Source organism: Balaenoptera physalus (assembly GCF_965194825.1).
Source record: "Balaenoptera physalus genome assembly, chromosome: 9".
NCBI lineage: Eukaryota > Metazoa > Chordata > Mammalia > Artiodactyla > Balaenopteridae > Balaenoptera > Balaenoptera physalus.
This window is the reverse complement of record NC_138888.1, coordinates 20,435,114-20,453,041: the sequence shown is the minus strand read 5'-3', so window position 1 is coordinate 20,453,041 and position 17,928 is coordinate 20,435,114. Positions and strand designations below refer to the sequence as shown.

The window sequence follows — 17,928 nt, the reverse complement described above, 5'->3', positions numbered from 1 at the left end:
TCTGCTGTTTCAAACAAACAGTTTACTGTATATTCATAGTATATAGTGCTACAATTATATTTTAAATAATATTTTAAATAAATATGATTATTTATAAATACATTTATAATTTTCAGGGTGATTAAATCTAGTCAGCTATTAGACTAAGATTTTAGTATATACATATACTGTTATATATCATATATCCTGTATATGTAGTGTATATGTATATATAAAAAACAGCTTCTCATCGCACCCTTTTCCATCCTCTCCTCGGAAAATATCATTTTAAATGAGGGAAAAGACATTATCAGGAGTGTAGGTAAACATGATATATTGACTTCGTTTAAAAAGTATGCTTCAATTTATACCACTCTACAGTTTACAAAATGCCAACCTTAGTGGGAAGTGGAAACAGCTATTTGAAATATAATCTTCTCTGAATTTTCAGAAGTAATTGCCTAAACGACATATGGCAGTTTCCACAAGTCCGTAAATATATTTATATTTGGGAGCATATAATTTCCCAGGTTATTATTTGTAATTTCATTTCTCAAAGTTTGCAGAATCATATGTACCATATATCAATCTCTGTGCTCACCCCCCCAAAAAGCATGTGCATACACACACACACACACACACACACACACACACACAGACACAGACACACACACACACACACACACACACACACACACACACACACAGAGGTTTTTGGTCCTGTAGAGTATCACAGAAGCTTCAGAGGGTCAGGTGAAGCCCATATGCTATCAGATTGTTACTTATTTACTAGGCTCTATAACAGCCATAATAGATGAACAGATTAAATCTTTGTATTAATTATAATTCAAGGTTAAATTTAATAGAGATTTTGGTTCTGCATTATATTTTACTTAATGTCTACATGAAACCTCATCATAGTCTTTATAAGCCAGAGTTTCAAAATTAAGTTACTTTTTAGTTCAGCTTGAATCCAAATACATTAATAATTAGTTAAGAACAAATTCTGTAAGTCTTGTTTAGAAGTTTTTATTCAACTATCATAATGAATATTTTCAAGTTAAAAGTCAATTGGCAATGAGAGCTAGGATGGGAAATATGTTTAAATATATGCTTTCTAGTGGATATAAAATGTATAATTTCCATATTAAAATTTTTATACAAGAATTTATGATATGTTTTAAAAGTTTAATTTTTTTAAAGCAGTTACTCTTAAATCTTTTTCACAGTATATTCTTATATGGAGATATTGTATAAGGCTAATCTATGTCATATTTTACAAGAGAATATAATTAAAAATAAATAATAACATAACTATAGGGCAAAAATAAATCTTAAGAGAGGGATGCATTCATTTCATTTTTTGGCTTCCCTTAAAGGCAAGTGTAAAATTCCCATTGGTTGGTATCTTATTAGCCATTAATAGCTATTATTGGTTCCTGAGAACAGTATATATCTTCAGTGGGATCTACATGACAGGTTAAACTCCCACTTTGCACTGGTGCCTTCTCACCTGTGCAATTCTCTATTGTGAGGGTGAGTTGCAGAAACCCAAGATTCCTTAACAGGATGTGGCCCTGTGTTCTCACAGTCAAAGTTTGCACATTCACAAATATTTGTAATATTTATAGTTTTCTGTGGATGAGTATTACTAGTCATATGTTATTTTGAAGAGCTCAAGTACATCCCATATAGGAAATGACGATAGTATTATTTTAGAAATCCTTTTAAATTTAGATCTTATTATTTTTTGTTTCCGAGGTTCTGCTATTAATTTGGGTTTAGATTGCTCTTCTTGGTATTTATATATTATACTTTGCTTTGATAATATAAAAATCTCCAAGATAGGGGCAGCTTTCCAGAAAAATAAAGGTGTAACTGATTTATTTGTAAAATTGATATATATTTTTAAAGTTCTGCCTAAAGTTATTAAACTCTTTAAGAAAATGGATACAGAATAGAAATAAGCACCTGCCATAGATTTGGTGCTCAATACATTTCTGAATTGAATGAATGAATGATTACATATTCCCACTGGGAAGGAAGGTTTAGTTGTTGAAGTTTCCCCCAGATGGTACTTAGAAGATTCTGTAGGATTCCTTAGCTTTGTTGCCCCTTTCAAGTTGCTCAAGCTAGCAAATATTTTAATAAGCCTTCGCATTCCCGAAGCTTACTGACCACCTTTGGAGGATTTTTTGAAAGCAGATCAGATTGGCATCTTCCTAGTGGCAAACCAATCCCTTGAGCCCCTGTAACTAACAAGAACTTTAAAATTGCTTGTCACCAGCATACAATGAATTGAGATCGGCATGTTAATCTTGACTTTTGATCCTTTGTGAATTAAAAATTAGCATGGTCACAAGTGAATTTCCACTCCTGGAAGTCTAGGAATTAAAATGAAATTGTATTCTTAAATCCTAATTGCATGAATTGCCTACTTAAACATGACTTTTTTTTTTCTTACTGTGTCTGTATATTGTTGCACGTAACACTTTAGAATTCATCTATCTTGGATTAATATCCCAGTTGGTCCTGATCGCATCCTTGAATTATGGCCTTTTAAAATTTTCTTTTAATTATTTACATTGAATTTCAGAGCAGAGAGGCAAGCATTTCCATCTCTTCCTGGCAAGGAGTTAATGAAGGGAATTTAATTGTGTTGCCTATAAACCAACATACTAAAATTTCCACTGACTGCTGTAACTAATTTTTTTAGTGCAAAATCTTTTGTTGGTTTTTTCATTTGCATCATCCAAATATATATGATACTAGTAGTAACCTGAATATTATTTTTTACTAATAGACCAACAAATGCTTTTTCAATTTTTTTATCTACAAGCATATTTTCACTGTGAATTGCCATATTTATTTATTTATAACATCTTTATTGGAGTATAATTGCTTTACCATGTTGTGTTAGTTTCTGCTGTATAACAAAGTGAATCAGCTATACGTGTACATATATCCCCATGTCCCCTCCCTCTTGCGTCTCCCTCCCACCCTCCCTATCCCACCCCTCTAGGTGGTCACAAAGCACCAAGCTGATCTCCCTGTGCTATGTGGCTGCTTCCCACTAGCTATCTGTTTTACATTTGGTAGTGTATATATGTCCATGCCACTCTCCCACTTCGTCCCAGCTTACCCTTCTCCCTCCCTGTGTCCTCAAGTCCATTCTCTATGTCTGCATCTTTATTCCTGTCCTGCGCCTAGGTTCTTCAGAACCATTTATTTATTTTTTTTAGATTCCGTATATATGTGTTAGCATACTGTATTTGTTTTTCTCTTTCTGACTTACTTCACTCTGTATGACAGACTCTAGGTCCATCCACCTCACCACAAATAACTCAATTTTGTTTCTTTTTATGGCTGAGTAATATTCCATTATATATATGTGCCACATCTTCTTTATCTATTCAACTGTCGACGGACACTTAGGTTGCTTCCATGTCCTGGCTATTGTAAATAGTGCTGCAGTGAACGTTGTGGTACATGACTCTTTTTGAATTATGGTTTTCTCAGAGTATATACCCAGTAGTGGGATTGCTGAGTCATGTGGTAGCTCTAGTTTTAGTTTTCTAAGGAACCTCTGTACTGTTCTCCATAGTGGCTGTATCAATTTACATTCCCACCAACAGTGCAAGAGGGTTCCCTTTTCTCCACACCCTCTCCAGGTTTTGTTGTTTGTAGATTTTCTGATGATGCCCATTCTAACTGGTGTGAGGTGATACCTCATTGTAGTTTTGATTTGCATTTCTCTAACAATTGGTGATGTTGAGCAACTTTTCATGTGCCTCTTGGCCATCTGTATGTCTTCTTTGGAGAAATGTGTATTTAGGTCTTCTGCCCATTTTTGGATTGGGTTGTTTGTGTTTTTGATATTGAGCTGCATGAGCTGTTTGTATGTTTTGGAGATTAATGCTTTGTCCGTTGATTTGTTTGCAAATATTTTCTCCCATTCTGAGGGTTGTCTTTTCATCTTGTTTATGGTTTCCTTTGCTGTGCAAAATCTTTTAAATTTCATTAGGTCCCATTTGTTTATTTTTGTTTTTATTTCCATTCCTCTGAGAGGTGGGTCAAAAAGGATCTTGCTGTGATTTATGTCATAGAGTGTTCTGCCTATGTTTTCCTCTAAGAGTTTTGTAGTGTCTGGCCTTACATTTAGGTCTTTAATGCATTTTGAGTTTATTTTTGTGTATGGTGTTAAGAAATGTTCTAATTTCATTCTTTTACATGTAGCTGTCCAGTTTCCCAGCACAACTTATTGAAGAGGCTGTCTTTTCTCCATTGTATATTCTTGCCTCCTTTGTCAAAGATAAGGTGACCATATGTGCATGGGTTTATCTCTGGGCTTTCTATCCTGTTCCATTGATCTGTATTTCTGTTTTTGTGCCAGTACCATACTGTCTTGATTACTGTAGCTTTGTAGTATAGTCTGAAGTCTGGGAGCCTGATTCCTCCAACTCCGTTTTTCTTTCTCAAGATTGCTTTGGCTATTCAGGGTCTTTTGTGTTTCCATACAAATTGTAAAATTTTTCATTCTAGTTCTGTAAAAAATGCCTTTGGTAATTTGATAGGGATTGCATTGAATCTGTAGATTGCTTTGGGTAGTATAGTCATTTTCACAATGTTGATTCTTCCAATCCAAGGACATGGTATATCTCTCCATCTGTTTGTGTCATCTTTAATTTCTTTCATCAGTGTCTTATAATTTTCTGCATACAGGTCTTTTGTCTCCTTAGGAAGCTTTACTCCTAGGTATTTTATTCTTTTTGTTGCTATGGTAAGTGGGATTGCTTCCTTAATTTCTCTTTCCGTTTCATTTATTTCTGATCTGATATTTATGGTTCTTTCCTTCTGCTAACCTTGGGGGTTTCTTTGTTCTTCCTTCTCTAATTGCTTTAGGTGTAAGGTTAGGTTGTTTATTTGAGATGTTTCTTGTTTCATGAGGTAGGATTGTATGGCAGTAAACTTCCCTCTTAGAACTGTTTTTGCTGCATCACATAGGTTTTAGGTCATCGTGTTTTCACTGTCATTTGTTTCTAGGTATTTTTTAATTTCCTCTTTGATATCTTCAGTGATCTCTTGGTCATTTAGTAGCATATTGTTTAGCCTCCATGTGTTTGTATTTTTTACATTTTTTTTCCCTGTAATTGATATCTAGTCTCATAGCATTGTGGTTGGAAAAGATGCTTGATATGATTTCAATTTTCTTAAACTTACTGAGAAGACTTGATTTGTGACCCAAGATATGATCTATCCTGGAGAATGTTCCATGAGCACTTGAGAAGAAAGTGTATTCTGTTATTTTTGGATGGAATGTTCTATAAATATCAATTAAGTCTATCTGGTCTAATGTGTCTTTTAAAGCTTGTGTTTCCTTATTTATTTTCTTTTTGGGTGATCTGTGCATTGGTGAAAGTGGGGTGTTAAAGTCCCCTACTATGATTGTGTTACTGTTGATTTCCCCTTTTATGGCTGTTAGCATTTGTCTTATATATTGAGGTGCTCCTATGTTGGGTGCATAAATATTTACAATTGTTATGTCTTCTTCTTGGATTGATCCCTTGATCATTATGTAGTGTCCTTCTTTGTCTCTTGTAATAGTCTTTATTTTAAAGTCTATTTTTTCTGATAGGAGTATTGCTACTCCAGCTTTCTTTTGATTTCCATTTGCATGGAATATCTTTTTCCATCCCCTCACTTTCAGTCTGTATGTGTCCCTAGGTCTGATTTGGGTCTCTTGTAGACAGCATATGTACGGGTCTTGTTTTTGTATCCCTTCAGCCAGTCTGTGTCTTTTGGTTGGAGCATCTAATCCATTTACATTTAAGGTAATTATCAATATGTATGTTCCCATTACCATTTTCTTAATTGTTTTGGGTTTGTTATTGTAGGTGTTTCCTGCCTAGAAAAGTTCCTTTAGCATTTGTTGTAAAGCTGGTCTGGTGGTGCTGAATTCTCTTACCTTTTGCTTGTCTGTAAATGTTTTAATTTCTCCGTTGAATCTGAATGAGATCCTTGCTGGGTAGAGAAATCTTGGTTGTAGGTTTTTCCCTTTCATCACTTTAAATATGTCCTGCCACTCCCTTCTGGCTTGCAGAGTTTCTGCTGAAAGATCAGCTGTTAACCTTATGGGAATTCATTTGTATGTTATTTGTTGTTTTTCCCTTGCTTCTTTTAATATTTTTTCTTTGTATTTAATTTTTGATAGTTTGATTAATATGTGTCTTGGAGTGTTTCTACTTGGATTTACCCTGTATGGGATTCTCTGTGCTTCCTAGACTTGATTAACTATTTCCTTTCCCATGTTAGGGAAGTTTTCAACTATAATCTCTTTAAATATTTTCTCAGACCCTTCTTTTTCTCTTCTTCTTCTGGGACGCCTATAATTCGAATGTTGGTGCATTTAATGCTGTCCCAGAGGTCTCTGAGACTGTCCTCAATTCTTTTCATTCTTTTTTCTTTATTCTGCTCTGTGGTAGTCATTTCCACTATTTTATATTCCAGGTCACTTATCTGTTCTTCTGCCTCAGTTATTCTGCTATTGATTCCTTCTAGAGTATTTTTAATTTCATTTATTGTGTTGTTTATCATTGTTTGTTTGCTCTTTAGTTCTTCTAAGTCCTTGTTAAACATTTCTTGTATTTTCTCCATTCTATTTCCGAGACTTTGAAACATCTTTACTGTTATTACTCTGAATTCTTTTTCAGGTGGACTGCCTATTTCCTCTTCATTTATTTGGGTTTTTACCTTGCTCCTTCATCTGCTGCATATTTCTCTGTCTTCTCATTTTGTTTAACTTACTGTGTTTGGGGTCTCCTTTTTGCAGGCTGCAGGTTCATAGTTCCTGTTATTTTTGGTGTGTGCCCCCAGTGGGTGCAGTTGGTTCAGTGGCTTGTGTAGGCCTCCTGGTGGCAGGGACTGGTGCCTGTATTCTGGTAGATGGGGCTGTATCTTGTCCTTCTTGTGGGCAGGGCCGTGTCTGGTGGTGTGTTTCGGAGTGTCTGTGAACTTAGTATGACTTTAGGCAGCCTCTCTGCTAATGGGTGGGGTTGTGTTCCTGTCTTGCTAGTTGTTTGGCATGGGGCGTGCTGCACTGGAGCATGCTGGCCGTTGGTTGGAGCTGGGTCTTAGTGTTGAGACGAAGATCTCTGGGAGAACTCTCGCCAACTGATATTACGTGGGGCTGGGAGGTTTCTGGTAGTCCAGTGTCCTGGCCTTGGCCCTCCCATCTCGGAGGCTCAGGCCTGACACCCGACCGGAGCACCAACACCCTGCCAGCCACATGGCTCAGAAGAAAAGGAAGAGAGAAAAGCAAAAACAAAAACAAAAACAAAGACGAACAGACAGAACCTCAGGACAAATGGTAAAAGCAAACCTATACAGAGAAAATCACACAAAGAAGCATAGACATACACACTCACAAAAAGAGGAAAAGGAAAAAAAAAAGAAATATATATATATATAAAAGGAAGAGAGCAACCAAACCAATAATCAAATCCACCAATGATAATAAGCAGTAAATACTAAACTAAGATAAACATAAAATCAGAAACAAATTAGACACAGAAAACCAACCCCAAGTCTACAGTTGCTCCCAAAGTCCACCGCCTCAATTTTGGGAACATTTGTTTTCTCTTCAGGTATTCTTCAGATGCAGGGTACCTCAAGTTGACTGTGAGGATTTAATCTGCTGCTCCTGAGGCTGCACAGAGAAATTTTCCTTTCTTTTCTTGTTCCCACAGCTCCTAGGGTTCAGCTTTGGTTTTGGCCCTGCCTCTGTGTGTAGACCACCCTCAGGAGTCTGTTACCTGCCCAGACAGGAGGGGGTTAAAGCAGCAGCTGATTAAGACACTCTTCCATACTCAGGCCGGGGGGCGGGAGGGGTATGATAGTCATAATTGGAATGCGGGGCGAGCCTGCAGCGGCAGAGGCCGGTGTGACGTTGCACCAGCCTGAGGCGCGCCGTGTGTTCTCCTGGGGAAGTTGTCCCTGGATCACGGGACCCTGGCAGTGGCAGCCTGCACAGCCTCCTGGGAGGGGAGGTGTGGATAGTGACCTGTGCTTGCACACAGGATTCTTGGTGGCAGTGGCACCAGCATTAGCCGTTCATGCCCTTCTCTGGGTTCCGAGCTGATAGCCGCGGCTCGCGCCCATCTCTGGAGCTCACTTAGGCAGTGCTCTGCCTTCGGTGGGCACACTGGGAAGGAACCCCCTCTCCTCGCATACCCCGAAACAAAGGTCTCTTGCCTCTCTGGCAGGTCCAGACTTTTTCCCAGACTCCCTCTTAGCTAGCTGCGGCGCACTAGCCCCCTTCAGGCTGTGTTCACGCCGCCAACCCCAGTCCCCTCCCTGGGATCCGACCGAAGCCCGAGCCTCAGCTCCCAGCCCCCGCCCGCCCCGGCGGGTGATAGACAAGCCTCTCAGGCTGGTGAGTGCTGGTCGGCACCGGTCCTCCATGCGGGAATCTCTCGCTTTGCCCTCCACACCCCTGTGGCTGCGCTCTCCCCCGTGGCTCCGAAGCTCCCGCCTCTGCCACCCGCAGTCTCCGCCCGCGAAGGGGCTTCCTAGTGTGTGGAAACTTTTTCTCCTTCACAGCTCCCTCCCTGAGGTGCAGGTCCCATCCCTATTCTTTTGTCTCTGTTATTTCTTTTTTCTTTTGCCCTACCCAGGTACGTGGGGAGTTTCTTGCCTTTTGGGAAGTCTGAGGTCTTCTGCCAGTGTTCAGTAGGTGTTCTCTAGGAGTTGTTCCACATGTAGATGTATTTTTGATGTATTTGTGTGGAGGAAGGTGATCTCTGCGTCTTACTCCTCCGCCATCTTGAAGGTCTCCTTCTGCCTATATTTATTCAGCTTTACTGACATTCATCAAAATCTCAAGACCTACTACAATGCAATGTTTTCCTGATGTCTTTAAAAAATATACTTGTATGATTTGTTCAGTATGATTTACAAGACTGTAGGGTTAAAATGTTGATTTGGAGCAAAATGGATTTGATTTCTGTTTGGATTTGGGTATTTGTTACTTAGAAGAGAAGCATAACTCTGCCTATGGCATACTTCATGCTAATGCAACTAAGCTTTCCCTCAGGATGGTGTCGTTCCCATACAGGTGTAGTTCCCATATATGTAAGGAGATCCACTCTTTTTCTCCTGATATAATTTACATGCCTGGTAGGACTAGGCTTTTTTAATCTGATCATTCCCCCCAGTACTGCTGGGACTCACACTTTCCCTCCAGGCATCATAAGGAAGTTGCCCTTCTTGCTCCCTTTCTTTCTCACAAAGCACCCACTATGTGGTCACAGATGTCTTTTTTTTCCCTCAGCAAAGAAAAATGTGAGATGAAAGGAGTGACATGCTGTTTAATTAGGGACAATTCTTATTTGACCCAGAAAAGATGTTACCATCACTGGGGGGTTGAGCTCCCTCTGTCCCCCAGGGTTGAGTACCAGTCCAATAATTTTGAGATGGCACAGTAAAAGGGAGAGATGAAAAAGCAGAGGCCTTAAAGAAGAGACTTGCTAGTGCCTGCCCTCCCAGGTCCCACCGGATCAGCTACACTGTCCCATGGCCTCTGTAACCAAGAAGGAATTGAGCTGCTCAGATGCAAAGGCAAATTAGACACCATATTCTATGTTCTCTGATGCTCTTAACTGAGCCCATGGAAGGCACAATTAGCCCAAGTTCCTAGAAGACTTCTGAGTGCTGAGGACTAGGCCAGACCTTTCCTTGACACAAACACATCGCCACCATCTTCCTAGACTTTGGGGTAAGGGGGGCAGAAACTAAAGATTTGGGCTCCTTCATTTCCCCAGTGACCTCTTGGTCAGAATCTGTACTATTCAGTAGAATGTACAGAATTTGCTCTGTTCTAATACATAAACTAAATATATGGCTTGATTTCAACAGGAAATTTTGAGATTTTTTTGCAAAACTAATTACTCACTGAATGCTTTAGTGTGTACTTATTTGAGAGAGCTGGCATATCTTTTGCATATTTTGGTGGAATTTTTGTATCTTACAGCACATGAGATATGAGAAGCTAACTAGGGAAACTAGCCCTGTTAAAGCATCTAGGCAAAAAAAAAAAAAAAAATCCCCAAACCTGTTCTTCTTTTCTTATTAACATCCACTTAACAGCTGGGAATGGTACAGTCCACACTTTTGCATGCCTGAAAGGGGGAACCACAGTACCACCTTCAATTGATTACTTTTGTTTTCTCTTTCAGCAAATCTCCCCAGCAGGCCACAGGTAAGAGTTAATGGATTGATTGGTTTGGGTGTTATAGATTATAACCTAGAGTAAGTGATTAGCTACCATCGATTTTAGTGCTACTTTATTCCCCATGTAAATAAGTAAACTTGCTTGACATGTTAGTTGATTAAATACAACAGTTTGTCAGTCCAGGGAGGGGGACCCCTCCCAAGCCAGTCCTTCCAAATGCCCGAAATGCCAAGTGCTTGACCTTTTGTGTTCAAACAGCTTTTTAAAGGCCTCATACGTACTATATAAAGTTACCCTGGATAGATTTGACTGACATTGTTCTCCCAGGTATCTACTTAAGGTAGCTATCACAGAACATGGACTTAAAAGCAATGACTGGAGCAGTACCCAAAGGTGGTTTTGTTACTCTGAGGGGAAAAGGTTTTGATTTTTCATTTAAAATTCTGCTGAGAACTGTTGGCAGCTATAGCCGTGTGCCTTTCAGTATTTTCTTTATCAGGTGCTCTTAGAAACAATGTGTCCCAAGACCACAGTAAATCTTTGGAGAACACTTTCTCTCATGAACTTGTTTATGAATCTTTTTGAAACAGTGAACCCTCTGATTGGGTCACTGCCTTAATGGCAAGAGGGGCTGAGATCTTAAGGAGAAGCACAGATGGTTCATCTTCAGTAACTGGAGGGACAACAAAGGAATATGAAGTAGATTACTGGATGTGGTGTGAGAGCTCGTGAGAAGGAAGAACCTCATCCCAGAGAGTAAAAGCCTTCTGACTGCTTCTGATGTCTTAGTGAGTCAGAAGCAGGGGCTTCAGCAGAGAGTGAGGATGGGGAGGAGGCATCGGAGGTGTGAGGAGAGACTGGAGGATGGGTAGTAGCTGCTTGGAGCTCAGGAGAGCACATGGATAGAGAAGTAGAGTGACTACCAGGTGGCATTAAAGACCACCGCTTTCTTGCTCATGAATTTAACCTGAGGCCTGTCTGCAGGGCTATGTGTGGCCCTTCAGCAACATTCACGTTCATGAGCACAGTACCAGAGTAGGCCAAGTATTGCATTTAACCAAAGTTGAAGTTGTGGTTTGGCCAAGAGAGTACAGCAGTTCAAGGGAAGAGGCAAAGGGTTGATGACAATGATTGAACAAGCACCTGAGTTTGGTAGGAAGAGAAGTGAGGGTGTGTTAGGTATGGGAGACCAAGTATCAATGGGTTGTAGCACCAAAGGATGGGTGAAGTTGGGGTCCTAGTGGAAGTCAGCTGGGAAGGTACAGGTGGGTTGTCAGAAAGTGGGATGATTGAAACTGAAATGTTGGAGGGGATGCAGGTATTGGTGATGGTCCAGATTTGCAACTTCGAATGAGTGGCTGAGAAGGGTGAGGACGGATTCTCAGAGGAGAGGAGCTCAAGGAACTAAGAGGCCAGAATTTTGGAAGAATCATCTATGTGAGCACTGAAATCATGAACATTTAAAAATAGTGAGTGAGAGCTTCCCTGGTGGCGCAGCGGTTGAGAATCTGCCTGCCAATGCAGGGGACACGGGTTCGAGCCCTGGTCTGGGAAGATTCCCACATGCCGCGGAGCAACTAGGCCCGTGTGCCACAACTACTGAGCCTGCGCGTCTGGAGCCTGTGCTCCGCAACAAGAGAGGCTGCGACAGTGAGAGGCCCGCGCACCGCGATGAAGAGTGGCCCCCGCTTGCCACAACTAGAGAAAACCCTCGCACAGAAACAAAGACCCAACACAGCCAAAAATAAAAAATATAAATAAAATAAAATAAAATAAATAGTGAGTGACAGTGAGCCATTTTTTCTTCAAGAGGTAAGGGGACGTGAACCAAGGAGCCAGAAGATGACTGCATAGTGGGTGGTATAGTCTGATGACAAGAGAGTCAAAGCTGGGTATTTTTAGGGAGGAGAGGGAGAAAGTGCTGTGAAAAACACAGTATGGACCTATCCAATATCTGAGGAGTGTGAGGGATGAAAAACAGTCCTGTGTTGAAGCTGTGTCTTCAGGGGAGATCCAGATATCCATTAGAGCATGCAAGTGAAAGATGCATTCAGAGAAGAATTTGAGGACATGGGTTTTAATGATGATGGACCGAACTGTTTGACCTTCTCTTCGAAAGGTTGATACCACTACCCTTAGTGTGGCCTGGATTTCTATCCTCCCTTGCCTATGTACATTGGCCCTGAGCCTTTAACTGGAACCACTGCACACCCTTGGACTGTAATTCCTGTCTTGAGTTCTTGGTGTCTGGACCCCAGCTGGGGACTGAGACCAGTTGGAATTGTCAAGGGTACCACCCTGCAGGAGACCTCCCACAGACCCTCAGGGAGAGACAGGGTGCTTACACCAGCCTAAATCACTGAACATTGGTACCTTCCTGCAAAAAAAAAGACAGGTCTTCTCAATTTTAACTTGGTTACCAGCCTGGGCAAAATAAAAGTCTTCCAGACTTCCCCTATATCAGCTGAGTGGATAAAAAGCAGACTAAGTAACTTCAGGATGAGAGCAAAGGACCTCATCCCAGGAACAAAAGTCACATGGGAGTAAAGAGTCCCCATTGAACAAAGCAAAATAGGGCTTGTCTAGTTCTGAAAAAAAACACTTTAATTTTTTTTTAAGAGTTGACAGATCTCTGCTACCTGTAATGTTTTCTGTAAATGCTGTTCTGACAGTGCTATTTTCCCTTCCCACAGGCAATGTGAAGTATTCATCTAGCCAACCAACATTTCTTAACTTACAGTATTGCCCTTTTCAGCAAATGCCAATTTCAACTTCCATTTCATCAGAAGCTCCATGGCTCTTTGAATCATGCTGTTGAGCGCTGACTGTGTGTTCTACTGAAGGAGTAAAATACTGACTATCCAAAGAGAAAAGGATATTTTGTTTTTATAATAATCATATATTATTGTTTTCTTCTTCCCTTTCTATGCAACTGTAAATTAATGAACAGAGTGGTATTTGGAAGTAATACACTTGTCACTGATTTGTATACTGTATACAGTATTGGGAAAGTGGGTGGGAGCTTTCTAATATGATACCTTCTTTTTAATAACCATAAAAATTGCGTAAGAATTAGAAGACAATTTTACATTTTTACATTCCTTCATATTAACCTTGTACAATAACTTCATTTGTTTCTTTGACTCTTTTACCATTATGTTTTGGTTATTTATAATTCATCAGCCACATGACCAAATAGATTTTCTTTATTTGTTTCCATGGTATGGCCAAATTAATAAGTTCATATATTTCAATCAAATATTATATGTTTATGGATTAGACTACAGCTCTGTGTATACTGTTTAACTTTATTTGCCATCGTACACTTATTTCTTTAGCGATCACTTGGATAACCACAATAAAAATCCTGTGGGCCTAACTGGCATTTCTATTGGGATTTTTTTCCTGCATTTTATTTCCCTGCTCTGTATCAGTAGGTCTTGATTTCTTTATTTCATGTTCCAATCTATATGACAGGATTATAATAATCTCAAAGATCATTTTACCAAAGGTTGCCCATTTAAGCATATTTTCATTTTGACACAGAAACAAAACTTGGTCCAACTTTTCCTAGTTCCCAGGTCTTGATTTTCATCATTCAATACACAGCAGACATTTACCTAATTGTGATACCAAAACACATGGCTGTCTTTGGTTCCCTTTGAAGAAAGTTTTACAGTTGTTTATGTATACTCAAGCCCTCTATGACTCTTGAAGCCCCCAGTTATTTTCCTTCTGAAAGCAGACACAAATTTAATGAATGTCTCATTTTACCTTTTGAGTGAATGAACAGCCCTTTTATTACCCTTCATTTGATCAATACATTTGGGAACAATGTTCATCAAAAGCCCACATCACTGCTTCTATAGAAGAATGAAATTAATGCTTAGATGCTGGCACCCTGCCTTATACCTTTGAGTGCATTCAGTTGGGTATTTGGTTCGGCTTCTGAGTTAACATGTATTTGATTCAGTTTAAACATGTTATGTGATTTACCAAATGTAGAGAAACCAAAAAAAGTGAAAATAATGTGTTTTGATTCAAGCATATATGCTTTTAAAACATCAGGACATTTTAACTTTGAGTTCTCTTTAACTGGGATCTGGCCAGAAGGAGGCTTAAAGTTAGAAATTCCTACTCTTTTAGAATAGGTTGGGTGGGTTGGGGGACAAGGGTGTCTATTTGCAGCAGAGATATTTTGAGAAGAAGAAAATTGTTTTATATAAGAGGAAAGCCATGACCACCTTTCTACCTCAGATCCGTCTTCATCCATCGTGTTGGAAATAGCTTTATGCTACTGCAGTCTGAAAAATCTAAAGCTTTTATCAGACCACATCATACCCAGTAAAAGTACCTATTTAAAGAAAAAAAAATTCCCTGAACTCTGAACTACAAGTTGTAGATTTGGTGTCTTCCTTGTCCTTACTTTGAAAAGTTATGTATTTTTTTCTGCCTGTAATTGTGTGCAACATGTTCTCCATCTGCTATTAAGGAAAAGCTACATAAAACACTACATTGTAACCTTCTAAGGAATAATAAATATAAAGAAATATATTGCAGTAACAACAAGGGGAAATAAGTATGTAGTTCTTTTGAAATATGTGGTATAAAGAACTAATCATAGACTATCATCTAATCTGGTTACATCTGTATTTTTCATCCTGAATAAAAGTAATTTTAACACAACATGACTTTGATATTCTTCAGCGGTGTTCACTGGTAGACTCTGAACTTCGAATGTACATTTATGAAAATAAAATATAAAGAGAGCCTATATCTTGATAAATCTACATGTTTTCCTGCAGTTTCTCTCATACACACTAATACATTCTCTCTCTTACTCTCACTGTCTCACTCTTTCTCTGTGTTCCTCTCTTCTCTCTTATATATATATAATTCTCAATTTCCTTTACAGATAGAAGGCTTATTGATAGGGAAAAAATAATGTTGGATGTTAAAAACATGTACATGAAACCCTTTGAGCTTTTGGTTTTTTTGTTTTTCGTTTTTTGGGGGGGGGTACCAAATTACATTATTTGAAGGAATGGTACTAAGGAAAGAACTTGTAGATGTTTTGGTACAACTTATAGAAAAGGTAAAGGTAACCCAAACATGCATGCACTGCCTTGGTGACCAGGGAAGTCATCCCCGTGGCTACGGGAAGCCAACCTAAGGCTTAGCTCTCATTATCAGTTTCCCAGGGTGTGCTCATCAAAGAGATACTCTGCCATGCCAGATTCGGGGGCCCCCATCTTGCTCAAGTTGGTTACCCAATTCTTTAACGGATTTCACCTGCTCATTTAGGTAATGAGTCTCAGTGAAGTTACACAAATAGGGGTCATTTTTGTCTGTGGCCAGTTTGTGCAGTTGCAGTAGTGACGGATTCACACTTTTTTCCAAGTGTAGCGCACATTCCATTGTATTCAGCCCATTCTCCCAGTCATCACGGTCTGGCTTCTTGGTCTCCTGCAGGAAGCTTCGGCCACTCCGCTGGTTCTGCAGCTTCATCACTTTCTCAGCCTGTTCCCTCTCCTCACGAGACTGGTGAAGAAAATATTTGGCAAAGTTCTTCAAAGCCACATCATCGCGGTCCAAATAGTATGACACGGACAGGTGGACGCAGGAGGCGTGGAGCCCCAGGTCGATCTGGAGGCTGATGGCGGCCTCCGAGCCCTGGTGGTAGTGCTGGCGCACCTGCGAGGGGGACGCGGTCGTCATGGTGGGCGGCGGAGGAGAGGCAGCGGCAGGGACCTTGGGGCGGTCGGGGGGCGCTGTGAGGTGGTGGCGCGGGCTGGCTCGGAGCGGCCGGCCGGAGCGGCAGGTGAGCGCTGCTTCCGTCCCAGCACTGTTGAACCAGGAAACCGCCGCGACTCTCCGCGAGGACCGTCTGAGCTTTTGTTTTAATAACTTAGGTGCTATTGGTATTTAGTTGGTTACCCTTCCAAATCCACTTTTAGCCTCATGCTCTTAAATAATGCCCTTTTTGTATATGCACTGGATTTTACCACTCTGGTAGGAGATTTAGTACATTTCGGAAGCTACCCCAGGGGAAATAGCGTTGAGAATCATGTTACTTGATTCTAAAAGTAAAAGCTATCTGTGAAACAGAAAAACCCCAAACATATAATTTGTTAAAGAAAAGCGATCAGGCTTCCCTGGTGGCGCAGTGGTTAAGAATCCGCCTGCCAATGCAGGGAACTCGGGTTCGAGCCCTGGTCCGGGAAGATCCCACAGGCCACCAAGCAACTAAACCTGTGCGCCTCAACTATCGAACCTGTGCTCTAGAGCCGGCGAGCCACAACTACTGAGCTTGTGCGCCACGACTACTGAAGCCCGCGGGCCTAGAGCCCATGCTGCACACCAAAAGAAGCCACCACGAGAAGCCTACTTGAGAAGGTCCCCTGCGCAGCAACAAAGACCTAATGCAGCCAAAAATAAATAAATAAAATTAAAAAAAAAAAAGAAAATCGATCCATTTCAATAAACGTACATTTAAAACATCCTGTCTACCTCAAAGTAATATCCACATTAAGCATTCCTAAAGAACCAATTGTTGGTTTCCAGCAACCTGTTCAGTAGGTAGTTGAAAATGGAGCTGAGAACAAATGAAAAAATTTTGTTTTTATACTAAGCCTAAGCCTTCAGCTTATTACTTCTATCATTGAGAATGTACGTATATATATATATAAAGAATGTAGTTTGCTTTTGGATATTCCCCCACCCCTCTGGACTGCCACCATTCAACTGTTTCAGTAGACCAACTTTTTCAGGGGCCTTTAAATCACTCGAGAATTTGTTGAAACCGCTAATACCACACCACCTAACACTGTAAGTAGGCTCCCCACAGTTCACTGACATATGATATCAGCTTGTGTTTTTGTGAGGTTAATTAACAAGAGTGAGACTTAGATGGAGGCCAGGAGCCAATCACAATCCCATTACATTCACTACCTGTGGTATTAGTTATTTATTGCCACTATAATGTGACACAGCAGCCGTTAAACCTCATAATCATTTATTTAGCTCATGGGATGTGAGGTTCAGCTGATCTGGGCAGGACTCTTCTGATCCCAGCTGGACTTGCTCACATGTCTGGAGTTGACAGGTTGTTGAGTGACGTGGGATGGCTAGACTCGGATGACTGTGGCACCTAGGCGGGGTTCTTTCATCCACTAGCAACCTAACTAACTGGGTGTGTTTTTGTGCAATGACAGATGTGTGGGACTGCAGATGGGCTTTGCTGAGAACTGGTGCATCGTCACTTCTACTGAATTCTGTTGGTCAAAGCAAGTTATAAGGCTAGGTATGGGGAGTAGATTGCACCTCTTTTGTGAGACAAACTGTGGAGTCACAGGACAAAGGGTGTAGCTAAGGGGAGGAGCCATCAGGTTTCACCTTATAAACTTAGAGGGAGGCAAAGCAGAGGACATGGGCCAGAATACTATAATGTCCATTTCCTTGGGCATGATGTCCACTGCCTCAATGGAGTGGGAAGGAAGCAGCCTTTTTAGGAAGCCTTCTTTTAAAACAAAGATCAAGAAGATCAGCTCCTCCTCCCCAGGCTATCAATCCAATTTCAGAAGGAAACACAAGTAGGAAAACCTAGCATGTCTTTGCCCCAAATCCTAGGAGAAGCAGAAGACCTCCTGATAGAAAAGGACTGGCACTAAAATTAGAAAAAATAAAAACAAAGAAGAAAGAAAGAAAAAAGCATAGGTGAA

The 17,928-nt window shown here is 40.4% G+C and overlaps 1 protein-coding gene and 1 pseudogene across 14 annotated transcripts in view; one reads left to right on the top strand and one right to left on the bottom strand.

The window, feature by feature from the left end:
• UTRN (utrophin) overlaps positions 1 to 14,893 on the top strand; it is a 496,228-nt gene extending 481,335 nt beyond the window's left edge. For 12 of the 13 annotated variants that reach the window (XM_082474346.1, XM_082474342.1, XM_082474354.1 and 9 more), the window contains one exon: positions 10,212 to 11,984. In XM_082474346.1, coding sequence (XP_082330472.1) covers positions 10,212 to 10,288 — 77 coding nt within the window. In that variant the 3' untranslated portion in view covers positions 10,289 to 11,984. Of the gene's footprint in view, positions 1 to 10,211; positions 11,985 to 12,900 lie in introns of those variants that run through there. The other variant, XM_082474349.1, reaches the window with a different exon arrangement.
• Positions 14,894 to 14,990: 97 nt separating this feature from the next.
• LOC309666881 (ferritin heavy chain pseudogene) lies at positions 14,991 to 16,575 on the bottom strand (annotated as a pseudogene). Its single transcript has one exon. The product of its transcript is annotated as a ferritin heavy chain pseudogene (transcript).
• Between the last annotated feature and the right edge of the window lie 1,353 nt (positions 16,576 to 17,928).